Source organism: Balaenoptera musculus, chromosome 11 (assembly GCF_009873245.2).
Source record: "Balaenoptera musculus isolate JJ_BM4_2016_0621 chromosome 11, mBalMus1.pri.v3, whole genome shotgun sequence".
NCBI lineage: Eukaryota > Metazoa > Chordata > Mammalia > Artiodactyla > Balaenopteridae > Balaenoptera > Balaenoptera musculus.
The window spans coordinates 13,322,311-13,349,136 of NC_045795.1; the positions used below are offsets into that span (position 1 = coordinate 13,322,311).

General features: G+C 39.1%; 1 protein-coding gene across 2 annotated transcripts in view; it reads left to right on the forward strand.

The window, feature by feature from the left end:
* The window catches only part of CAP2 (cyclase associated actin cytoskeleton regulatory protein 2), a 136,890-nt gene that overhangs the window by 35,334 nt on the left and 74,730 nt on the right, over nucleotides 1–26,826 (forward strand). For both annotated transcript variants that reach the window (XM_036870271.1, XM_036870270.1), the window contains exon 4: nucleotides 12,870–12,947. In XM_036870271.1, the coding sequence (XP_036726166.1) occupies nucleotides 12,870–12,947 (78 nt within the window). The remainder of the gene's footprint in view (nucleotides 1–12,869; nucleotides 12,948–26,826) is intronic.

Below are 26,826 nucleotides of genomic sequence, written 5' to 3' on the forward strand. Positions count from 1 at the left end.
GATTCCTTAAGTGTTAGAAAAGCAAGTTAGAGAATTAGAAGAAGGGCCAATCTGCCAAGTGTTTTGTAGCTACACAATGATTGAATTTGAAGATGAAGTTTATTTCAGAGAATAGTTTTGTTCAGATTACAAACTTGTAACAATATTCTACCTGTCAGAAAAGCAAACAGATTTAAATGTACAATAGTGTTTTCTTTTTTTTTTTTCCTAGTCCGATGCCTTAAGAAATACTCACTGTTTAATTAATTAATTTATTTATTTGGCCGCATCGGGTCTTCGTTGCGGCATGCGGGCTTCTCTCTAGTTATGGCATGTGCGTTTTCTCTCTCTAGGTGTGGCGTGTGGGCTCTGTAGTTTGCGGCACGCAGCTTCTCTAGTTGAGGCACCCAGGCTCAGTAGTTGTGGCGCCCGGGCTTAGTTGCCCCGCAGCAGGTGGGATCTTAGTTCCCCGACCAGGGATCGAACCTGCATCCCCTGCATTGGAAGGGGGATTCTTTACCACTGGACCACCAGGGAAGTCCCAAGAAATACTCACTGGTTTTAATTATTTCAAATATTTCATTTTTTAAAATATAATTTACAATTAATTATTTAGGAAAGTTCTATGTTGGGTTTTTTAAATTACAGTGATTGGTTTTATATTATAGATTTTGCAAACTTTCTACACATTCTATTTTTGTGGCCTGCTTGTTTAACTTAGACCGTGTGCTCTGGGCCTCTTTCCATGTCAGTAAGTTGAGGTCTATACTATCACTTTTTAATGACTACATAGTATTTCATTGTATGATTACACCATAATTGATGTAAACAATCAAAATTGTATGTAGGGGAAATAATACATACAAGAATGCAGAGCCCAAACGTGGATGAGATGAGTGAGGTCCTAGCGTGTGACTCTGAGAGGGCGCACACCTGGGCTCCCCACCAGCCTCACCTGGTCCCTTCCCTGCAAGGATGGTCATCTGGTGGTATTTATAATCATTTAAAAAATTAGTGATGTTTGACTTGTTTTCAGTTTTTCCCCTATTAGAAATGAAATTACAGTGCATGTCCTTGTACAAATACTATTTTATAATTGTACAATTACTTCTCAAGGAAAATTCCAAGCATTGGAAGTGATAGGTCAATGGTAAATGCTCCCTAATATTTATCGTCCCCCTTGCCCTTCCTCCCCACCACACACATTGTACTGATTCATACCCTCAGTGTCTAAAAGTGCTTTAGGCTGTTTGGTGATAATTACAAACTAGGAAAATAAGAATTTTAGGGACACAATGCATGATTTGAATGCACATTATTATTCATGGAATCAATGTTTTAAAAATACTTTGCCCTCCATTGCACAAACAAGAAGATAAAAACAAAACTATATGTCCTTCTATAAAACATTCTTTTTGCAAAAGAAGACCATTTATCAGTTGTACCTTTTATCTATTTGACATGCCAGGAAAATTGTTTAAATTGCTTCTTTGGGGCTGGATGTGACATGTTCTGGATGGGGTTGGTTGGGTGTTACTTTAATGGAAACCGATAATGCAGCTGAGCTGTATAATAGACGATTTCAGGCATGGATACAGAAAGGACATGTTGGAGCTGTTCCTTAGTGTCAGAACTGTGCACCATGGCTGATGTAAATACTTATGTGAGCTGGAAGTTGTCAAGGCAACAGTCCTATTAATGAAGAAAGAACCTCTTTTATTATCAGTGCCTGGATGATTTTTTTTTTTTTTACAAAATGTGCGTAGTAGTCTCACATTGACATTTTCAATCTACCTACTCATCTTTCCTTTCTAGGCTGCAAAACTATTTAGCTCTATTCAATAAGCATGCATCCTTTCTCTGCCAATGAAAGTGGAATCACTGAAAAAAAATAGTCAACTGTAAGGGCAGTAAAAATACTAATTTATAACAATTACCTAATATAAAATTATTGCCCTTTTGATATATGCTTTGGCTAAGGCAGAGCCTGAAATTGACAGGGACTTGGTCGATATCTGAGCAGGCCAGAGTCTTTAAATTAACATGTCTTTATGATTTAATGGAGTACTGCCAACGTATTTATAAGTAAGTGAGTGTGACATGACTGCTTCCTTCTCCTGGTCAGACTGTAAATTTAGACTCCATTTTATTGTGTGCACACTGGATACTTTAAAAAAAAAAAAGCTGTGGTTGAATTGTGGGCTTTAGGGAACGCTGTTGTCTTGAAGAGCCAGAGAGACATGTTAAGAGGAACGATGGTTAGAAATGTCTGGGTACCGAGCATTGTGCTTCCTGGGTTCTAGAGAGAAGGAAATCATTTCTTTAAAAAAAAAATACTTTCCCTTTTTTTATGAGAGTACTTCTTGTGTTTTGTCAAGCTAACTAAATGGGAAAACTTACCTTTTCAGTCATGGTTATCAGCAATCCATTCCTTTCAAAATCAGATGTTTGTTGTCTCTTCCACACACTGGTACCTTGTTGCTTGTTACTCACAGTCACTAGTCGTTCTCTGGGTTCATGACTTGTTTCCCCTGATTTATACCTCGTAGCACCTAGCAACATAGTAGGTACTCAGAAATTACTTTCCGTTTATGAAATTAAATAATAATCTTCTATTGTATTCAGTCATATCTTTTAAATAATTTTTTCTGATAATAAAATTTAAATGTTTGATGTAGAAAATTTGACAATAAATGTATGAAGAAGAAAATAGAAACCACTCATAATCCCACTACTCAGAGTTAACCACCATTGATATCATGGCATATTTATTTCATCAGGACATTGTTCAAAGTCCTGTTTCCTCCTTGATAAGACAGAATCAACACTGATCTGTGCAGGTCATATGTATAAGGACAAGTGACACATGCCCAGAAGGGTACAGGTAGTCCAGGGGAGATATTAAGATGCTAATTGAAATTAAGGGGACAGTTGTAGTCCAAGCAAAACTTGGCCCTTTTCCTGTGTCACTGTGGCAATTCCAGGGTCAACAACAAGTAGCAGTCAATCTGATTTCTCATTTCTTAACTTCTATCTTTAGACTACATTACTGACAAAACAGATTTTGCCCTCAGAACAAGTTTTAGCACAAGCAGATGTACAATTTTCTTTGTTGATGGTAATCCTGGCTTGCTTCTTTGTGCCTTTTCCTATTGGCACATAGGGAAGAGAGAGCCGTTTCCCAAACCTATGCAAAATAGGCAAAAGTCCATGGGAACTAAAGATGTCATAGTGAAGAGACATTGTGTACTTGTATGTTTTATTCTTGGCAGTGATGGGCCAGTTTGGGTGTTGCTTTAGTCCCCTCCAAGCATCTCCAGATAAATATGATAAAAGTAACAATAATAAGAACAGAGAATAAAGTCTCATGCACTGAGGATAAAAGCACCTTTAGAGAACTTTGCTATTTTTAACAAACAGAAACAATCCAAGTAAAAATAGAAGGTTTCTCATAGAGTCTCTTAGTGACCCCCTATCATCACAGTCCCAGCGCCCTTTCCACCAGATAAACCCTTAAGACCCTCTCACATAGGTGTTCATAACACCCCACCCCACCCCCGCCTTATCCACAATCCTACATACAATATATCAAAAGGCAGGTGATGGGGAAATGCTCTGTTACCAAAAGGATGAAGCTGGGATGGAAGTTCCAAAATGTCTGAAAATGGAAACAGAATAAGTTTTTTCTCATTTAAAAAAAAAAAATGGAGAAAGGACTGCCAGTTTCTGGTTCTGCATGTACGGAGCTTGGAAGTCACCGCTCCATCCTAACAACAAGGAAAAAGCTGAACTCTGAAAAAGCAACTGTTCTTGGGTCCATAAGGGAGGACACGGGGAAAACTGCTGTCCCCCAAGATCAGAGAAACAGGTGAATACAGGGAGTTTTGGCTTAACGGAGCAGACTCATGAGTGAAACTGTCAAGGGAACCAGTGCTGGGGTAGGGAAACCTGAACTGTAGTTGACAAATTATTGGAAGCTCAGTGCAGACAACTCTGAGAGTTAAGAACTCCAGGGGGACCCAGTCACAGGGCACCCCCCCCCGCCACAATACTGTGAGATTTACATCTAGAAACTCAACCAGGTTCCCACAGTAAATACTGGAGAAGAATCTCCTTGGGCTTCTGGCAGGGGGAAGGTGAAAGGAAGCATTTTGAAATAAGCCAGAGTACTGTGCTCTTAGTAAGGCCTGACCCGAGGGGAAACCTCGTAGGCTATCGTCAGGGCCTAACTGACCTGGAAAAGGGAAATGCTCAGTCCCACCTGGCTCTAGTCTTTCACATGGGGAAGGGAAATACCCAAGTCTGGCCCACTTTAGCCGTCCTGTCCCATAAAAGGGGGAAGAAAGAAAATGAGTAACACTTGTAAAGTTCACACTCCAGAGACATAGACTTACTGAAATACTGAGACCCAATCATAGGATTAAAGTATGCTTTCCCTCCCCTCATACCTCACCACCACATTACTAAAGTCCTATTTACAGCAGTTTCTTTTACCCAGTACATCATATCCAGCTATCAAGAAAGGTACCAAAAGGAAAAAGACACAATTTGGAGGCACAAAGCAAACATCAGAACCAGAACTGGCAGGGATGTTAGAATTATCAGACTGGACATTTAAAACAACTATGATTTATATTCTAAGGGCAATAATGGATAAAGTAAAAAGCATGCACGAACAGATGAACAATATAAGCAGAGAGATGCAAATTCTAAGAAAGAACTAGAGAAATGCTAGAGATAAAAAACACTGTAACAAGCTCTGATTGAAGGGATGGTAGAGAGAGGACTGGGGGCTGGGTGCAGACAGCAGGTGGCCTGTGCCCATCCTCCTTTTCTGTCCCCACTCAAGTCCCTGTGAGGGGACCTTCTCAGGGCACCATTTGAGTACCACTGTGGCAAAGGAAATCCATGTATTTTGAGTTGGACTGTGCAGTCAGGGACACCCATCCAGGATTGCATGTTTGACTGCATGATTACAAATGCCACACCACACATGGCAATCAGAGTTCTCTGACAAACAGAGATGGACTTCTCTAAAAGGTGACCCAGACAGAACAAGAGCTTTGGACAGTGTTTTTTATCGCTAGCATTTCTCTGGTACTTTCTTAGAATTTGTATCTCTCTGCTTATATTGCTCATCTGTTCATGCATGCTTTTTTACTGTATAGCTGATTCACTTTGTTATAAAGCAGAAACTAACACACCATTGTAAAGCAATTATACTCCAACGAAAATGTTAAAAATAAAAATAAAAATAAATAAATAAAATAAAATTACACTGGCCAAAATGAAAACAACAACAACAACACTGTAACAGAAATGAAGAATGGCTTTGATAGGCTTATTAGTAGACTGGACACAGCTGAGGAAAGAACCTCTGAATTAGAGGATATATTAATAGGATCTTCATAAACCAAAAAACAAAGAGAACAAAGACTGGAGAAGAAAACAGAACAGAATATCGAAGGACTGTGGGACAACTACAAAAGGTGTAACATCTGTATAATGGGAATACTAGAGGAAAAGAAAGAGAGAGAGGAACAGAAGATATTGAAACAATAATAACTGAGAATTTTCCCCAAATTACTGTCAGACACCAAACCACAGATCCAGGAAGCTTAGAGAACACCAAGCAGCATAAATGCCAAAAAAACTACACCTCAGCATATCATTTTCAAATTACAGTAAATCACATTTTTCTCAAGCTCACATGCAACATTCACCAAGATAAATCACATTCTGTGACATAAAACGCACCTTAACAAATTTAAAAGAATAGAAATCATATAATATCTGCCCTCAGACCACAGTGGAATTAAACTGAAAATCAGTAACAGAAAGGTAACTGGAAAATCCCCAAATATGTGGAGATTAAGCAACACACTTCTAAAGGACTCATAGGTCAAAGAAGAAATTTTAAAAATATTTTGAACTTAGGTATTAACTAGACTTATTGTGGTGATCATTTCACACTATATACAAATATTGAATTATTATGTCATACATCTGAAACTAATACAGTGTTACATGTCAGTTATACCTCAATTAAAAAATATATTTTGAACAAAATAAAAGGGAAAATTTAGGGGATGCAGTGAAAGTGGTGTTGAAAGGGAAATTTATAGTATTGAATGAATATATTAGAAACAAAGAAAGATCTAAAATCAATAATCTAAGTTCTCACCTTAGGAAACTAGAAAAAGAAGAAAAGAAGAAGAATTAGAGCAAAAATCAGTGAAATTGAAAACAGGAAATCAGTAGAGAAAAATCAACAAAATCAAAAGCTTGTTCTTTGAAAAGATCAATAAAATTGATAAGCCTCTAGCCAGGCTAATAACAAAAAAAGAGAGAGGGGACATCACTACAGATACCATGGAAACTAAAAGGGTAATAAAAGAATACTATGAACAATTCTATGCCCACAAATTTGATAATCTAGATGAAATAGACCGATTCCTTGAAAGGCGAATCTGCCAAAACTCACACAAGAAGAAACAAACAATCTGAATAAGCCTGTATCTATTAAAAAAATTGGATTAATAATGAATAACCTTCAAAAATAGAAAACACCAGGCCCAGATTTGTTCACTGGTGACTTTTATCAAACATTTAGGGAAGAAATTATACCAACTCTCTATAATCTCTTTCAGAGGATAGAAGCAGAGGGAATACTTTCTAAGTCATTCTGTGAGGCTAGCATTACCCTAATACCAAAATCAAACAAAGACATAAGAAAACTACAGACCTGGGACTTCCCTGATGGCGCAGTGGTTGAGAATCCGCCTGCCAATGCAGGGGACACGGGTTCGAGCCCTGGTCTGGGAAGATCCCACATGCTGGGGCGCAACTAAGCCTGTGTGCCACAACTACTGAGCCTGCACTGTAGAGCCCATGAGCCACAACTACTGAGCCTGCGTGCCACAACTACTGAAGCCCTCATGCCTAAAGCCCATGCTCCACAACAAGAGAAGCCACTGCAATGAGAAGCCCGTGCACTGCAATGAAGAGTAGCCCCCATTTGCTACAACTAGAGAAAGGCTGCGCACAGCAACGAAGACCAAATGCAGCCAAAAATAAATAATAAAATAAATACATTTAAAAAAAAAAAACTACAGACCTGTATCTCTCATGAACATAGATGCAAAAATCTTCAACAAAATATTAGTTAATTAAATCCAAAAAAGTATAAAAAGAATTATACACCATGATCAAATTGGGTTTATCCCAAGTATGCAAGATTAGTTCAGTATTCAAAAATCAATTAATGTAATCTATCACATCAGCAGACTAAAAAAGAAAAATCATGTGATCCTATCAATAGATGCAGAAAAAGTATTTGACAAAATCCAACACCCATTCATGATAAAAACTCAGTAAACTAGGACTAGAGAGGAACTTTCTCAACTTTTAAAGACTATCTGCAAGAAATCGACAGCTAATATCATACTTAATGGTGAGAAACTTGAAGCTTTCCCAGTAAGATCAGGTACAAGGCAAGGATGTCCCCTCTCACCAATCCTAGAAATCTTTGCTAATGCAGTTAGGCAAGAAAAGGAATTAAAATGCACACAGATAGGGAAGGAAGATATAAAACTGTCTTTTATCACAGATGACATGATCTTTGTCTATGTAGAAAATTCAAAAGAATTGAGAAGAAACTCCTGGAACTAATTAAGTGATTATAGCAAGCAGCATTTGTTAGGTAATTCGTTAGAAATGTAAATACTTGGGCCCACCCAAACCTGCCGAATTTGAAACCCTGCCGGTGAGACATGACAATCTGTTTTAACAAACCCTCCAGGTGACTATAATGAAAACTCAAGGTTGAGAATTGTTGGTGTAAGTCTTCTTCATGGTCCCTTAGATGTCAACACAGATGACTTCATAATCCAACTTTGTAGGGTCAGTGCTTATGTTTATGTCTACAAAATTAAGCATCTTCAATCTTGTTTTAAGCAAAATGGTGAAGTAGGTGAAACTTGTCTTTGGCATCCTATCACCTCTTTTTCTTAGCCCATTTTCCTGTCTTGCTTTCATCTATCAGGTCCCCTTTTACCTCTTCATTGGCTGAAACTCAAGGGACTTCTCCTTTAGGGTAGATTAGAGGGCCCTTAGGAATAAGATCTAAAAATACAATATCTCTAATTGTAAAATGTGGGACCTTGGCAGACTCATTGGGGAGGAATGTGAAGATGGCATTGACAGTGACCTTCCCAGGGCCCAAAAATTGCACCTGATGAGCAGATGCCCATTCCCCTGACCTTCAGTCAGAGGAAGAGGATCCCCTTCCCTTGGCCGTCTGGCTGTCAAGAAGAGGGCTGAAGCAGTTTCAGAAGATCTGGAAATGCCTTCAGCATAGGCGCCCTGGCTGGATGCTCTTTGCATTTCCTCTGAGTATTACCTGTACCCTTTCTCCCAGTTGTACCTGTTCATTTTGTCATCCACATGGTACTTTGTGGCCTGTAGCTTCCCAATGAAACAATGGAAAGCTTTGATGAATATTCAGAATCAATTGAGCTTCCCCAGTGAGTCAGCTCTCTCCCAAGGGGATTAGATGGAAATAAGTCATATTAACTGGTGTCTGCTTGTCCCGAGGCTTGCTTTAAACTGATTACTGAAATTCATTCTCCTACTGTCTAGGACCCCAGAACAAGGTGGTCCACCAACCTGTCTATCTAAGAACCCCAGTTGCCTAAGTGATAATTGCTAGAGTTCAAACAAAATGCACAGCCTTGCCTCTTACCCGAACTGTCCCTTTCCTCTCTGCACACACGTGCTCACAAGCAGATAGATGTGCATGTATACACACAAAGGTCACTGAGGCTCTCTGAGCCTGGCACATGTGTGATAAACAAACTCAGCAAAAACCCTCAATTATTTGTTGTTACTGAAAATCCCTACGTTTGGCTTTTTCTTTCACAATGTTTTGAACTGCCTGAGTGAGCCAAATTCTCCCTTTCAAGTTATCAGAACTCAGCAGGTTCAGTGAAATTGCTCCTAAATAGGATGCTGTCTGGTTGAGGGACTCATGGAACTTTCCAGAAGTAAGAAGCAGGTAGGTCAGAGTATGTCAAAGGTGGAATGAAAATCCTTTGAAACGTGGACTGATGAAGTTAAAAATGAAATGTGGTTTAGAGTCTGCTAATCGTGCCCAGAGTTCCAGGGAGCTGAAAGAGGTGCACAGCTGAATCCTCAGAAAGATTTGTCTACATAAGCAAAGCGGTAGGGAGAGTTGAAGCAGATAGGTAGATATTCAACCATTCTGTGCTCCAACCTCCACCCCTGTTGTTGAGTGAAAGGCCATGTTGGGGAAGAGACTAATTAATGAAATTGGCCATCTTGGCTAATCAGACCCGCTGGAAAATTGTTCTGTTAGCAACAGGCTAAATGTTGTTTCTAGGGAAAGTAAAAAAGGCCAATGATAGTGTTCATCTTGGGATAACTACAAAATTATTGTTAATGCCACCTCTGAGCTGCAGTTTTAACTGTAGAAGTCAGGCAATCCCAAATTACTGTTCCCGCAGCAACTATAATTCAGCTGACTCCACAAGGCTTGTTGTAGACGAGGACCATACTTCTATATTATCGTTGTTGGGAGAAGTGCAGTTCTTTTATTTATATCCAAGCAGTGGAGAGTTTTATTTCATAATCTTCTTTTGGAAATGTGGTCATTAGAGACTGACAAAAGTCCTTCTGATCCACTGAAAATACACATTTTGATGTATAGATAAACATTCATGTAGCTCAGAGCTTCACATTCATAAGGTCATTGTAGCCTCCAGGACAGTAAAATTTGAAAATCCACTATCTCCCTCAGGAATATTCAGAATTTGAGATTTTGAGCAATATAATCCCAGCAATCAGGCTACCCGGACAAAGAGGAGATGGTGTACTCCAAAATGGAAAATATACCCTCATTTAAATATTCATAAGACTTAATCTGTTATGTTGATGGTGATGAATTTGTGATTTTAAATGTAAATGATCTAGAAACCTTGGTTTGCTTTCAAGCATTTTCTTGTCAGTAGGAAAAAAACCCCTTGGATGAAAAGTAATCAGAAAAGTTGAGCACTCCATTTCCCTGTTCCCTGTTCCATCAGGCCCTAGAAGATTAGGTAGAACACTCTTGCTTGAAATGGAAAATAAACCAATCTCTCATATGGTGGCAAAAGACTCAAGGAATCGCCCACATGGTGGCTAGAAATAGTGTGTCAGAGAGGAACGGAGCATGCAAAGGAAAGACGCGGGCTTGCCCTCAAAGGAGAGAAAACACTGAACAGATTCGGATTCCTCGCCATGGCTTAATCTTATTAGACTCTTACACTAATAAGTAACTTAAAACTTAATAGGAGTAGAAACATTTTTTAAATAGCGTAAGGTGATAGAACAATAAGAATGAAATGCAAAGGTAAATTGAAGTCTAACAAATAAAAACCAAAAACAACATTAATACAGAAATGAAATATAAATTAGAAATGTTCATGTATATGAGACCCTATTGAAAATCTGTTTACCAACAATAGAGAAAACTATTGATATAATCATAGTAAATACAGATGACAGACAAGGAAATTAAAGGCAGAGAGAGGGAGAGAGAATCTAGATGATATGAAAACATTCAAATATTATACAATATGAGGATAATAATTGGAGTCCCTGAGTAGAGAATCTAACAAATGGAACAAAAGATATTTTGAAAGATGTAGTAATATAAGAAAATTTCCCATAAATGAAGAAAGGACCAAATCTATTCCAAGAAATATAACACAGAATGCTCAAAATGCAAACATAACTTAGTTAAGCCGTTAAAATCCAAGGATAAAGAAATAATTCTTCAGGTGTCAAAATAGAAAAGTCAATTTCCCACAAGGGAGAAACAAAATCAAGGTGGCTTAGATTTCTGCGTTGCCACCTTCACTGCTATGCTGTCTGCACATGGTAAGAGAGAGAGACCCAGGGATGTTATATCGAGCCAAGATATTGTTAAAATATATAGATGACAGGGAGACATGGTTGAGACTGAAGAACTTAAGTAACTTTGAGACCTTTTTGAAGAACATACTTGATAATGGGAGTCCAGCCAATTAAAAAAATCAAAATAACTCAGAAATGGAGAAGTCATGGTAAAACAACTGGTGAGAACCACTAGGTAGGTTTAAATGTAGAACTAATTCTCAATAGCTATGGGAATTAATGTTACAGTAAAAATAATAACTAAAAAATATGAAAAATGGGGACCAGAGATAGAAAGAAGTGGTAAAGTCTTTATGTTCTCTTCTCATCTTTCCCAATAAGGAGTCAATCAGTATTGTCTAAAATTATATCATGTATTAGTTTAAAGTATAAACACATAATTATTCCAATTTCTTAATATTTTATATTTTTTTACCTTAGAATCATCATTTAGGACATAATAATTATTACAGTGCAGAAACTTTTATTTGAAGCTTATCAATTCTTTCTTTCATTTTTAGTATTCAATTATAATTAAAATTTATACTTTTTATTTTAAAAAATGGCACCTAGGGTGTGGTCCCATTTTACCAAAGTCTCTCTGCACGTAGATCTTAAATGGTGGCTGCCATGATGTCATCTCACGTTAATAATGATTCTTTCTAGGTCGTGAGGCATTTTTTAAAAACTTTAATCTTTGTACCTTATGGCACTAAAAAATTATTCTCAATCATTATGCTTTGTCTTATGAGAACAACTGTGAATTTTCCTAAAAACCAGAAAAAAATGCCAAAAATGACTGATTGTATGATATGAATATTTGGAATTATTTTCTTCTTGGTACTCTTCTGTAACTTTTTAAATTTGAAAGATTAAAGAATTAATTAGTTAAGCATGGGTAGAAGGTAAGGATAAGGGAATATGGTACCATGTGTTTAAAGACATTCCCACCTGCTAAAGTCCTTTTTGGGGGGGGTTGAGTCCAGGTAGCACTGAAATCTCCTTCAGATCAGTCTTACTGAACAGTGGTAGAAATCACTAGCTCTCGGTGAGCATATCTTTTTTTTTTTCCTTCTTTTTAAAATTTTGTATTTTTTTAACTTTTATTGGAATCTATTTGATTTACAATGTTGTGTTAGTTTCAGGTGTACAGCAAAGTGAATCAGTTATACATATATCCTTGATGAGCATATCTTTATGGGGATGGCTTAAGGGACAATTTTCTTTCCACCAGAAGGTATGGAACAGATCGGGGCATGAAAGAGGACAGGAGAGACACCCTTTGGAAAACAGTTGCACTTTGGGGCTCAAACATTTTTTTAACAGTTTTGTTGAGAGATAATTCACATATCATAACATTCAGTCTTTTAAAGTATATGATTCAGAGATCTTTAGTATATTCACCAAGTTGTGAAACCATCACCACTGTCTAATTCTGGAACATTTTCATCACCCCCAAAAGAAGCTCCATACTCATTAGCAGTCACTGCCCATTCCTTCCTCCCACCAACCCCTGGCAGTCACTAATCTACTTTCTGTCTCTGTAGATTGGCTTATTCTGGACATTTCATGTAAACAGAATCATACAAATGTGGTCTTTTGTGACTGGCTTCATTCACTCAGCATAATGTTTTCAAAGTTCCCCATGTTGTAGCATGGATCAGCACTTCATTTCTTTTGAATGCAGAATAATATTCCATTGTATGGATAGACCACATGTTGTTTATCCATTCATCAGTTGATGGACGTTCTGGTTCTTTCTACTTCCTGGCTATTATGAATAATGCTGCTATGAGCACTTACTTACACGTTTTTGTGTGGACATGCGTTCTCATTTTTCTTGTGTATATACCTAGAGATGGAACTGCTGGATCATGTGGTAATGCTCCATTTAGGAGCTCAAACAATTAAACTTTCCTGTTCCTTTTTGTTCCCAGGCAGAAATGGTGCATAGTGCTTTCCAGGCCCAGCGAGCTTTCCTTCTGATGGCCTCTCATTACCAACAACCCCAAGAGGTAAGAGTGTATCCTGAGAGCCAGGGCTGCCTAGGGAATGGGCAGTGTAAGATAGAAAACAAGGAAGCAACAGAACCAGTTACTGTGAGAGATGTCCCAAAAATGAGATGTATAGCACTGCAAGTTCTGTCCCTAATCCAGATCATAGTATGAAACATTTCTTCTGTCTTTATAATCTTATTATGGCCAAATTCATACTGCAACAATCAACATCACCAGTTTAAAAGGTCAATGTATTTATGTCATCTGTATCCTACTCTTTTTACTAGTCTCACAACCATTTTATAATCAAGGAAGTATTTGCTACTAATTTTTAGTTCATACTTTGTGCTGCTTTGTTTTTAGAAACTGTTCACATCTATCCTCACCTGTAAATTCTATGTATGAATTTGATTAGTTCCTATTTAACAAATAGCATTGTTAGGCTCAGTGTGTAATGAATGAAATTATTCATTAAAAAGTAGATCTACTACTAGCATACCTTGTTAAATAAGAAAAAATAAGAATTGTTGTTTTGACTAAATGTTCTGCATCTGAAGTTTGGTAACAACCATATAAATATAAAAGATAATTGAAATATAACACAATAGCTTAAATTTAATAGCTCACTTTAAATTCTAAAACAAACTCCTAAAGTTGAAAAAGTTGGGCTGAGAATCCTAGGAAGCTAGGATTTGACTTTCAGAGGGTGAATCTCGGCTTCATAAAGAACCAAGACCTGGGACCTTACCCTCCCTGGAGCAGTAGTTCCCAGGCCCTCCTGTGCAATGGAATCACCTGGAAAAGTTTTTCTAAATACCAGCGCCTAGATCTCGCTCCAAGAGGTTCTGGTTTAATTGGTCTGAGGAGTGGTCTTGGCCTTAGGAGGTTTATGGATTCCACAGGTGATTCTAACTTGCAGCCAGGGACTTCCCTGGCGGTCCAATGGCTAAGACTCTGCACTTCCATTTCAGGGGGCGCGGGTTCCTCCCTGGTCAGAGAACTAAGATCCCACATGCCGTGCAGTGCGGCCAAAAAAAACAAAAAAACAAAAACCAGATAACTTGCAGCCAGAGCTGCCAACCCCCACCCTGGATGGATGTGTCATGTCCCTCGTGGGAAATGAGGAGTTATAGCACACAGTCGAGGCAGGCAGCTTTGTAGGGATGGAGATAGTCTGTGCTCCATCGTGGATGCAGTCTCCTCCTTGGCTTTCTCAATCCCTGACTTTTTTCTCTTTGCAAAAGAGGACAGTGAAACTAGGAAATCACAATGTGATACAGCCTTAGCCTACCTTTTCTGTGATTGAAGTGAGAGAAGAGGTGGCTTCGTTGCATCACTGAGTCTCAGATGGAGGAAAGAACCATCACTTTCCTGGCCGGTGCTCCACTCAATCCCTTTTCTAAGCACAGAACAAGAGGCCTCTCCATTGGCCGTGCACATAAAAGTCACTCATTAAATATTGGATGATAAAGTGAGCGACTGAACAAATGAATGAATATACTGGGACTGTGGCATCCCCAAATAAGCCGTAGTCAGGGATAATGTGTGACTTAGCATGTGGCTATGCAGATTCTTGGCTGTAATATCTGGAGTTGCCCCTTCTTACTCTACTGCATTCTTGATGAAAGGGAGAGGAATGGATGTTTCAGGGGACTCATTTCCAGGAAAGGCATTCGTTGGAAATGTTCCCTATAGCACTTATCACAGTACTCCAAGAGTAATAAGCCCCAGAAGATCAGTAGGCAAAATGGAAAGCAATTTGTTGATGCCCACCTCCCTTTCTGTGCCCTCCCTCTTTACCCAGAGCACTGTCCTAGTTGCTTCCACTCAACAGAAAAGCAGGTCTGAGAGGTCACCACTACAGTGGTGATGAAAATAGTCCACCAGGCCTAGACATTCCCAGTGTGCATTCTAGAAGATACATCATAAAGATTATCATAAAACAGATTGTATCTTCTCATAGGAACAATGTTATAATTGTCCATGCCTTCCTCTCTTCTTTCAGGAGAATACTAACTCCTGTAATTTCAACTCTCATTGATATACGATAGTGGTCCCCAAACTTTAGCATGTATGAGAGTCGCCTGCAGGGTTGTTAAGACACAGATTGCTGGGCCCCACTTACAGAGTCTCTGATTCAGTAGGTCCTGGTTGAGGCCCAAGAATCTACATTTCTGAAAAGTTCCCATGTGATGGTGATGCTTCTGGGCCAGGGACTACACCCTAAGAGCCTGTGGTGTGTGGATGGCTCTCAGAGTTACGCCTCTAGCTGCCTCTAGATGACTACTTCTCAAACTCTAATCTTCATCTGAATCACCTGGAGATCTTGTTAAAGTGCAGCGTCCGGGTCAGTACATCTAGGATGGGGCCCAAGAGTCTACAGCTTTAACACGCTCTGGGTGATGCTAATGCTACTGGTCTGTTGCTACATTTTGAGCAGCGAGACAGGCGTCCCCACCTGAAATCCCCACCAGCACAAAATCCCTTCATAGTCAGATAGCAAACTCATGTTCTTTTCTCCTAGCATGTCTATATCAAAGCAGACTGTGTTACGCTACGTTAACAAACATTTCCAAAATTTTAGTGACTTATAAGAGCACAGGTTTATCTCTTGCTCACCCTACATTCCTGTGTATGTATGAAAGTAAGGTGACTTACTTTCTAGAGGATGTTATTAAACAATTACTCATATAATTATTTACTTAGAGTTATAATAGGGCTCTGAGAGAAAATGGTAGAAAATGAATCTTTAAAAGGAATATCAGGCATTGGGAAGGGAAGGTATTTTAGGGTAGGAGGACTTCCCAAGGGGTACCTCCCATCATGCTAATGAAGGTGACCACTTATGCTGCGGAAGCATAAGGCAAGGCCAAACCAACATTAGTCACCTGTGGTCTGAGGGTTGTGTGTGTTAGATGCCCAGACTGGGGCTGAGCACCTGGCCAGCTGGAAGCTAGCAACCTCCTAGAACACCTTGGAATCCACAGTGATGCAAGCATGCAATTAATCAGTCAATAAATATTTATCAAGTGCTTATTATGGGCCAGGCCCCCTAGGAGATGGGGCAGGGCTTGGGAAAACACATAGAGAGTATTAGATGGGAAGAGACCTTAGAAAGCATCTCTTGCAGCAATCTCAATTTAAAGATGAATCAGAAGAGGTTCAGAGAGAGGGTAACTGGTTTGCTCACTAGTCCCAAAGCTGGTGAATTGCCCCCCAGAACTCTCGGCCAGCATGCTTCACCACTACACAGCTGTCTCCAGTGCTCTTCACTGTTGCTTTAAGCCAGAGTGTCAGCCTTCAAAGAGATTAAATTTTGTAGAGGGTCACCATCAAAATGTGAAAGTATTTTATATTTACCAATTATAAGCAAACAGCCAATCAAGCAAGGTAAGCCATTAGTACTACCGAAATTCGGGGAAGTAGGGATCTTGCAGACAAGGGTGATCAGGAAAGGCATCATGGAGGAGATAAAATGACAGTCCAAGAGCAGTAATACAAGTGCTTCTGATGTAATTACACTAATATTAATAAAGTGGTGAATTTACTTAGCACAAACTCAAAAAAATATTTTCCTGGATTAAATATGTTTGGGAAAATCCCATACTCTGTTCACTGAAGAAGCATGTAAAATATTATTTAAACCTACATTTTCCCAGACTTATTTGACCATGGAGGCTTTTTGTAGAGGGACATCTGTTCATGTCCTGTGGGAGGCTGGTGTACATTTCTTTTAAGTTGTTCTAAATGCTTGATGGTGATTGCTTTTGGTAAATTCTAACTATCAGCAGGGATTCTAAGACCAACTCCAAGAGTCCCACGGCCTAACGTACATGCCCAGTATAATCCTCTCCCCTTGAGTGTAGGAATGAGCTGTGAATTTGTGGGATATCAGTCCTTTGATTAGGTTTATGATCAGGGTGATGGGATAGTCACACCAGTGATTATGTAATGTCGCGTAAGACTGTCATTGTGGCTGTAGAGAGATTCTCCTGCTGGCCCTGAACACATGAGCTACCACATTGTAAGAGGGCAGCCTCTAGAAGCCGAGAGGGACCCTCTGCTGACAGCCAGCAGTAAAACAGAGACTTCAGTCCCACAAGTGTAAGAAATCAAATTCTGCCAATGACTGTGTGCACTTTGAAGGGGACCCAAAGCTCCAGATAGAAATGTAGCCTTGCCGACACCTTGATTTCAGCCCTGTGAGACCCTGAGCAGAGAATATAGCTTCACCTTGCCCAGAAGCTGTGAGATGCTAAATGTATATTGTTTTAAGCCACTAAGTTTGTGGTAATTCATTATGCACCAATAGAAAACTCATCCAGATTGCCTTGATTCCCTCCTTGCCAGACTCTAAAACAGTTAATTGGTTTTTTAAATAAGGCCGTGAGCCACGGACCAAAATGTGAAGCCGCCCTACCATTTGTTTCTTCTTCCCTGTCCCCCACCCCCATTCCTCCATCTTCACTCCTCCGTTTATCCTGGAAGAAGTAAGATAAAGAGATTCGCCTACAGCCCTGATTGACAGTGATGACAATCCAATTTTAAACTTCCTTTTTCTCATTTTGGACTAAGAAACACGCTTCTTATGTTCTCTATTGTGAAGGGTTTCAAAGTTTTCAACCTTGACCCATAGGAAAAAATGTATTTTATTTCATCACCCAGTTTCTCAAAACAACAGTTATCCTTATCATGTGCAGTTCATTATGATATATTTCATCTAGTCCATTCTATTGCTCTGTTCTTTTCTTCTTTTTTTAAAGACAGTTCATGACCCACTGAATCGATTTCATGATGTACTACTGGGTCATCACATCTTGCACTTTGAAAGCACCCCTCTCGTATTACAGACATATTACAACGCTCATGATATAGATCATCTTATAAAACATGTGCAGAACATGCTTTTCTTCTCTCCCCTTGTTGTAATTTATAAAAATGATCTTTGGGCAAAAGATTGTTCTAGTCCTTACAGTATCGTCGCTAAGAATTCTCGTGACAATTTAAAAAGCCTGTCTTTTCCCAGTTGATAGAAGGAGTCTCACATGGAAAATGGCCAAGAAATCCCTCTTCTATACGTGCAGAAGTTTTCAAGGGACCCGGGCGCACTTAACTCTCCATTTACTTTTATACCAGTTGGATCTAGGGAAAATAGGATATTTCTAATTCACAAGCATGAAAAGTGAAGTTCAGTGACACATTAATGACCTGGCCATGGGATCTAGACCTGGGCCCATTACTTTACTCGCCATCCAAAGTTCTTTTCACACTACACATAAAAAGAACTGCCCTGCACGGTCATTTATAGGAGTTACGTAGCCAAATAAAACTGTAGAAAGTGTTTAGTTAATTGGGAGAGGGGAAATGATTTCTCTTGGCACTGAGACATCTCATATCACCAGGGAGAGATGTGAAAGATAATCTTTAATCACCTCTACCATGAGTGGCCCCCAGATTTTAGCCTGAGCTGAAAATGTAACTTCTACTGGACCAGTGCTTCTGAAGCCCTGGGTGGGCACCACCCCCAAGGAAGGCTATCGCCAGGGGTTTTGGGAGGTCTTCCACCTGGGCCCCGCCACCTGTAGCCCTGGTTAATTTCGGACAGGTAGGAAGCACCGGTGTGGTGGAGAACCACGTCTGTTGTGCTGTAAGTCAGAAGGCATTGCCTTCCTTCCTACGCACACTTGCCATATTTTCTCCAACATGCCTTACGCTGCTAAGACCGGACAATGAAATTGTATGTGTGCATGTGTGTGTTTGCATGGAATTAGTGTGTACCGGTTTCTGACTAAAGGGAAGTTTAGTTTCCGACTAAAGGGAAGTTGGAAAGTTTCCAACTAAAGGGAAGATAATTTATGGTCATTGACTGGTCTGTGGATTTTACTCTATTAAAAAGACTGGAAGTCTGAGTTTTTTATTCCTCCAGAAGTGAGAGAAAGAGTTTCTACTACCCCTCCCACTCCTTTTCTGTCTTTATTTGGGCTTGCATTTTCAAAGGAAATAGTGCCTTCCTGTGCATGGAGCAAGAATCTAAAACACTTTTTGTCCTTTCATTGTTTAAACAGTCTGAGAAATTAGAAGGGAAAGGAAGATGAGAGACTCTTTCTGTCCATTCCTCCCTCTAGTGATATGCGTGCCCCAACACGGTGCACTGTTCAGAGCACTCAGTAAGGATTTTCTAAGGCATGGGGCAGTAATCCAATTTGTTGATAATTTATTAATCTTAAACTAAGCCAGAAAGCCTAGTAGCGTTAACCTTAGGACTTGAGCTAATTACGTAGGTACACTGGTAGATCCAGATTACTCATGGGTTTATGCCCATATGTTTGAGATTTTCATAAAACGTATTAATTTGTGGGGGTGGTTAAGAGGAGAGACTCTGGACTTGGGCCTACATGGATCTGAGTCCCAGATCTTCTGCTCATTAGCTCTGCTAATCCAAATGCAAGAAAAACAAATTCATCAGTGTCTCCTACATTTGGGAATCTTTTCTCTTTTTCTGGGTGACTACTGGCAAACTAATCTGGTAAAGTCCACAAGACATTCCCACTGAGCCACTCTAACCTAACCAACTTGTCAGGTTACTCACTTAGGAGAATGCAGTTGAACTCTCTTTGCCCATGTTTCCTTATTTTCTCCCTTCCTTCCTTCCTTCCTTCCTTCCTTCCTTCCTTCCTTCAGCATGCAGGACCTTAGTTCCCCAACCAGGGGTTGAACCCATACCCCCTGCAGTGGAAGCACGGAGCCTTAACCACTGGACTGCCAGGGAAGTCCCTCCTTATTTTTAAATAGGGATAATAGTTCCTATCTCACAGAGTTATTGTGAGGATTGAATGAGAAAAAGCATGCAAGAGTCAGGTGACTGAGTAGGAGAATTCAGTATTAGTCAGGGCAGTCCAACTGCTTTAGGAAAAAGTCCCTAATTCTCAATGACTGAACATCGTAGACATTTTTTTTCTTGCTCACCTGAGGTCTTCTCTGGTGTTTTTGGTTGACAGTCTTCCATATGGTCATTCAGGGAACCAGGCTTCTTCTGTCTTTCAGCCCCTACCTGGCCCTAAGTCCTTAGCCATTGAATTGGGAAAGAGAACACAGGATCATTCCTGGGAAGGTTTTGTGGGTCAGACCTGGAAGTGGCATGTGTCACGTCTACTTTCATTCAGTCTCTTGGACATTCCTCGCTGCAAGGGAGGTGGCAAATTTAATCAACCTGTATGCTGGGAAGGAGGAATTCACAGATTTGTTGAGCATGTCGCCAATCTGCCAGAGTGGGTAACTTGGCTTGACTAAAATGAAGTCTTTCTCAGTGGAAATACCTTTCTAAACACTCAAGTGGGTTTTCCAGGCTAATCCCCAAGTTCCCATCCAGAGAAAGACAAGAAAACTTTCAAATCTAGCTGTTGAATTTATTTTTATTGTTCTTGGGTATATATAGAGAGATAGAGATACAGATGCATGTATATAGATACCTCAAAGTTTCTTTTAATTAGAATGAGTTCATCCTTTTCTGCCTCTGTAATGTTTTACCGTAAGGTGTAAAATTATTGTCCCATATTTTAAAATGCCGAGCAAAGTAGTCATGTGACTTTGATCTCAGAGCATGCCTTGGGTAAATTAGGTTGTGCTAGTGGCAGGTCTGGAAATTGTAAAGGAAAAGCAAACAAATGAACAAAGCCAAACTCCTAAGTGTTCCTTAAGTCCGTGCCCAGAAAATGTCACAGCGTAGCTCAGTCAGGATTGCTGAATCTTCTTGAAAGATTTGGCCATGATTAGTGCTGCCAAGTTCTCTCGTTAGGGGACATATGACAGGTAACATAATGCAATAAAATAACTCTGGCCCTAATGTAAAATGAAACACCTACTTTAAAAGATTGCCTTAAAGCTTTTTGTCTTCATACAAAGGTATCAAGAAAATATTCTGTTGAGTAACTGCTATTAATTATATGTGCTGAGCAAGTATTTTTAATGGATTTTTAAATATGTAATTCTACATTTATCTGGAAAACAGGAAAATAAAACTGCAAGAAAAATAAAAATTAACAGGTTTTCATCTTTTGTGTCATGTTCAGTTATGTTTTCATTTAACAGTGGTATTTCCCAGTGGACAGAATTTCAAAAAGGAGTAGCACTTTAGAATCTAACCAGTGACTCACTTTATGGCCTTTTCCAAATTAACTCTATATTTTCACTTCATAAATATGCATAAGTTTTGACTCATTAATATTGCTAAATGGGTGGTTCTCTTCACTACCAACCCAAAAGCACTCAAAGGCAATATATGCTTTTAATTTCTAGAGAAGAGATAGGCTTAAACCCAACTGAAACATCTGCTCAAATACAGTCTATGAAGAGCAGGTAAAAACTGGTTACATACAGATACCTACAGGATTGAATTTTTTGTAACCAGCAGCTTCCTGAGTAGTATTTCATGTTATAGTTGGAGAAGTGAGGCAAAAAGAAGCCTTTTCTTTTCATATGGGCCTTTCCAGGGCCAGAACATTACCTTGGTAATTACACCCTGGCTCCTTGTGAAGGCTGGTGTAGATGCTGGTTAATGAAGAATAAAGCACCCGGGAAGGAAGGAGAGGAAGAGGTTTGTGTGATATCATCAGGGTCTGCTTGAGTTGACAGCCTGAAGCTACCCAGTCAGGGCTGAATCCCAACAGGAAAGCTAATCATTAGTTTATCAGAATGCAGAGAGGAGGATAATCAGAAAAGAGGGTAATTCTGTCATTCTTCTGCCAGACTGTTTGCTTTAGCAACATAAAGCTGTGAATGAGCCTGTGAGCTGTGACCATGGGTTAGTAGCTTTATAGGTATTTAGAAACCCAGGACTATGGAGGCAGAAGGGATTTGCTAAGATCCTGTCCTGTTGGACATCACTCATGGTGACTTTTTTTTTTTAATCTGATAAGGCACATTAGCTCATTTCTCTTTGTGTAAGACATGAATTAGATAATGAATGGCTTCCCAAAGGAAGCGAGGTGGTTATCACACACAAGGGATTTGGGGGATTATCTGAGGGGGTAAAGGTTAATAAAGAAGGATAATATCCTTTGTTTTATCAACTATTTCATACTAAGTTTGTTACAATTCCAGACTGCCTTGATGGCAAATTCTACAGAAAGGTTAGAACTACGTATATGTCTAGGGAATTTTTCATACTCCATTTAGTCAAGTGTTGGGATCACTTTGTATTTTTAATAAAATGATTTTCAACTATTTCTCATTCTCCACTGTGAAGCTTCATATTTGCTTGCTAGACACTATAAATCTGATATTTCAAAATTGGTAGGGCATGTTTTTCTCTTGCGGCCTGATTCAAAAATTAATTTTAAAAGTGGTCATTGATGTCGTTCAACAAATCTTTTTAAAAGCCATACATATTTTGGCCTTTGGCTTTGGTACTTGTTCATCATTTCAGTAGCCTTAATGTGAGTCCTCTTTGCAAGACATAGCTTCTATCATCTGTACAAAGCTGTATATGCGAAAATAGCAGACAGGGAGAAGGTAATTCCAGCTGACATTCCAGTCTGGATCCGCTGTCATAAATTACTTAGCAGAGGGCATGGTCCGTTACTTTTTATGGTCATGTTCTATATTTGTATGTGCTGTGGGTCGGATCTCATGACAAAAGCATCATTTGATATTAGTGTTTATGTGCACCAACTAGTGAGGGCTGGATTTAAGCTTCACTGTGCAGCACTTTTAATTTGTATACTTAGCTCTTAATTGAAAATGCAGACACTCCCCTGAGTACTAAAATTACAAATAATCCAGAATAAATTTTACATAATTGTTTTTAGGAAAAGACAAACTACTGCATATCCTAACTAATTGAAATGCACTATGCCTTCCAGAGATTTTTAAAACGTAAATTTTGAACATGAACAAGTCAACATCGCCAGAATAATAAAGACCCATACTCACCACTTTACATCATCCAGCCCCTCCCCTAAGTTGAACAAGAGAGTGTCTTACTACTGATGGCAATTTCTTTTAATGAAGATAAATTTCCCAAACTAATTGAGAGAAGAAAACACATACGTGCCATTTTCCCCCTCTGCCTTACACATTGCTTTTCCCAGTGCAGCTGAAAATTTAGGTTTCTAGCAGCAAACACCTAGAGAATGGACGATTACTTCTTTTCATAAACTAAACAGGAAAAAAGAATGTCAGGTTTTGGTGGATTAACTGCTGTGAGGATTAGTGTTTCTATATCTGGAATCGCTTATTAGATAAATTTGCCTGTTAAGTAGTGACTTCAGATCTTTGTTAAACCCTGTTCACCTTACATACTCCAGCCTTCTTTAATTTCCTCAACTCTATTAATTTATTTCTCAGAGCCTTTTTTTTTTTTAACCAAACATTTATTGGATCCCTCCTATATAGCAGTCACAGCATTTGGCATTTCTACATCTATCATTACCTCATTTGTATGAGAACATACTTTGGAAAAATAGGGTCTGGGTGATGTTATTTGTCATGATTCATATATTCCTGCACTTATCTTCGCTGTCACTGCCCTCACGCTACCACCACGACCACCATTCGAACTTTCCCACCCGCTCTCCTCTCTTAAGGAACATATTCAGTACGCCTTCTGACGGTCTCTTTAAAGCCTTGAACGTCCTCAGCACCTTTATGGTAGTTTCTGTCAAAACAGAAGTAACTTGTTTATGTGTTATTTTAGAAACATTCCACTGTTATTTTTTGTGCATGTTTTCCATCCCCTCAACAAGATTCTAAGAGCTTCAAGGAGCTTTATAGTTGATGTATCTTTGCTTTTCATTGTGGTCTTAGCTATATTTTATTTGATGTCAAGTTTGATAAAAAGACAAGCTCTGGCTCCTGACACTTTTGGTTGGTTTGAGGAATAAAAGCTGGGTTAATAGATTCCAGTGGCACAGGAAGGGAACAGAGGGACAGAGTGAAATGACATTTTTATTTAGTGATACTGTTATCTTTTACCAAAGGAAAAAAAAAGAACTTGATATTTGGAGGTATGTTTGGTACAGATTGAGATATCAATTGAGGTTATAACTGCTAAAATGTAAGTCACGGATCAGCCACATAGAATTAGCCTTGAAAATGTATTCCTTACGGGGGAATTTGGAAAAGGGAAGGTTAGAGGAAGCACAAGTGGTGTGGGGTTAGTGAGGCATTTCATTTCAAGGATGCCGTTTCTCTTATGCACACTTTCACAAAATGAGTGCCTCTGAGGTTACCACAGCATGTTTCATTTCTGATTGTGTGGAGCGAATGACAAGAAATTATCACAGCCAGATTTGGGTGACAGATGTAGCTCAAGCATTCAATGATGTTAAAATATAGGTTCTGGGAAGAGTGTGCTGACTAAATTCACATGGGCTGTGGAGATCCAGCTGGCCTGATATTTAAATGCTGTTGAAAAATGTTCCAGTTAGATGGTTTCTTCCCTATATGGAGTTTTCATGTAAATTGTGAAGAATGGTACTTTCTTGAGGTGGTGAAATTGTCGTGAGTGTCCAACATCAGCCCTCTGAAGCTGGTAATGTCACAGTTAGAACCACAGCGACTGCGGTGCAGAAGAACTTCAGGCTTTCTTCCGCCTTTGTCCACTTGGGTTCTCTATATAGGATAATGGGCAGCACATCACCCAAATCAGATTTCAATGATTCAAACAACAGGAGTACCATCATTTTCTTTGGCTGGATATCCTGTGGTTGAATGTGTTCAGGATTCCTCCTGGAAAGTCATAAATTGGATTCTGTCTTCCCACAGGAATAGGGATATAATTTGAAACTTCATGTTTTACCAACCCGACAGCAAATGAAGCACAGACAGGGCAAACTACACATCATAAAAACCAAGATACAACTAAAACATTATAATTATTTAAAACGGGGAAATGTGGCTCCAAGTCCTGTAAAGTGGTTATAAATATGCTGTTCAGTCTGTCTCTTGTAAAAAATAAAATACAGTGTGTGTGTGTGAAAAAAAAAAAAGAAAAAAAAAAGAATAAAGAAAAATAAATAAATAAATAAATAAATATGCTGTTCACTTTAATTATGAGTCCCTAATGAATTTTAACTGCATATGCCACACATAAAAAATCTATATTATAACTTACCAATCTGAAACTGATGATGGCTCTAGTAAATATTCATCAATAGTAATTTTACTTGACTTTTTTAGAATTTGAAGGATCTTTTTATAGAGATATACTGGATGATCCATTATCTTTGAAATATTTTTTGTGGGAAGATGAGAACACTTTCCTCTTTTCCTCTTTTGACAGGATTTCTCTGGTCTAGACAGAGACATTCAGAATCATTCTGTAATTCTCTAATACTGTACCTGAGATTGAATCATCCTTTTCAAAAATAGCAACCAAAGAATCACAGCATTCAGAGACCTGATCAAGGAGAGTGTGTTTGGGATGGGGCTTTTGGTTCTGATGGTCCCATCAACTTTTCTTTGTTGATATTTGAAGGTATATTTGGTACGGATTGAGGTATCCCTCTTTGCTGAGTCAGAGAAGAGCAATGGGAGGAAAGAGGGCAAAGAAGGATAATCATATCCCCTTTTTAATCAGTTAGAAGGGAGGGAGGAGGTTTGACGCCAGGCATGTGTCTGTGCACCTGGGAGCTTTCTAGCACATGACCTCTCTAAACCACTCTGCTCTTGTTTTCTTCTTCGAGTCTTTGTCCATCATTTGTAGCCCCCAAGGCCCGGAAAGTGTTAGAAAGTAGGTGTTAATTAGTAAGAAGGCAGCAATAAAGGAGTGAAGCTGTGAAATACAGGGCTGCCCGTGCTGTTACAACACGTCATCAAACCACTTTCATTTCCTTTGACTTGTTATTAATATCTTTATTTCGAGTCAGGTTACCCTAAACTTCGTTGTTTTCCCTGGATCGATTGACTCCTTAAGCTCTTTGGTTGTCCCTGGCACTGCATTAATTTGATTGTTGACTTAGGTTGTGAGTAATCCCTTCAATTACTGCCAGTCAGTACCAGGGAGGGATTAATATAATAGCATGTGATTGTTCAGTACTTCCGAACGATGAACACCCAGCCCTGTGTCCAGTGCCCATAGTAGGTGCTCAATAAGAGACTGAGTGAATTAACCATCTAAAACCGACAGAACCCCAGACATTCAGGATAGTTAAGCCCTTCTCCCTAGATCACTTATTAAATGAGTATCTGGGAACCTTCTCTTGCCTTTGTGTTTGTGGAAACAGACAGTACATGGAAAGTCAACCCCAATCACTTTTTACAGTGAGAATCTCAGGGAGTCTGGAAGAGCAGAGTCTTCTCTCCGTACTTACGGGATAAATGTTCTCTGGCAGAAAGGAGATTCATACTCAACAAGACCATAGGAAGACCTTAGCATAACTATCTCCTGGCCTATGGGTTGCTTATAAAAACATGTATTATTATTCCCACATAGATAAGGAATAAAGCACAGAAAGATTACTCATTTGGTATCCCTCAGTAAGAGCAAAAGAGATTGAAAGCCACGGTTTTCCAATCTGATTATGAATATATCACCTCAGTCTCTCTTTCATTTGGCTTTTTGGTTCCTTTTTATTTTCTTAAAATGCTAATTAAATTGTGTTTTTCCTACCTGAACATCAAGATAACTGGCTTATAAGATCTCCCAATTTGTGGGTGTCACCACAGATTTCACCACTGAGCTTTTTATTGCTCTGAAGTGTTTTGTGTGGTTTTAATCTTGTTTGGTTTTTTCTGTGTGGAACACTTATTTTACTACTGATGGGTCTTCAAGATGGATTTAGCTCATTTAAAAAGAGTACTTTTGCTGAAATTTCTATGACCTGCTCATTTTCTTGACTCTTCAAAGAGGATGAACATTGTTCCATTTTGTCCCTGGTTTTTTTTTTGTTTTGTTTTT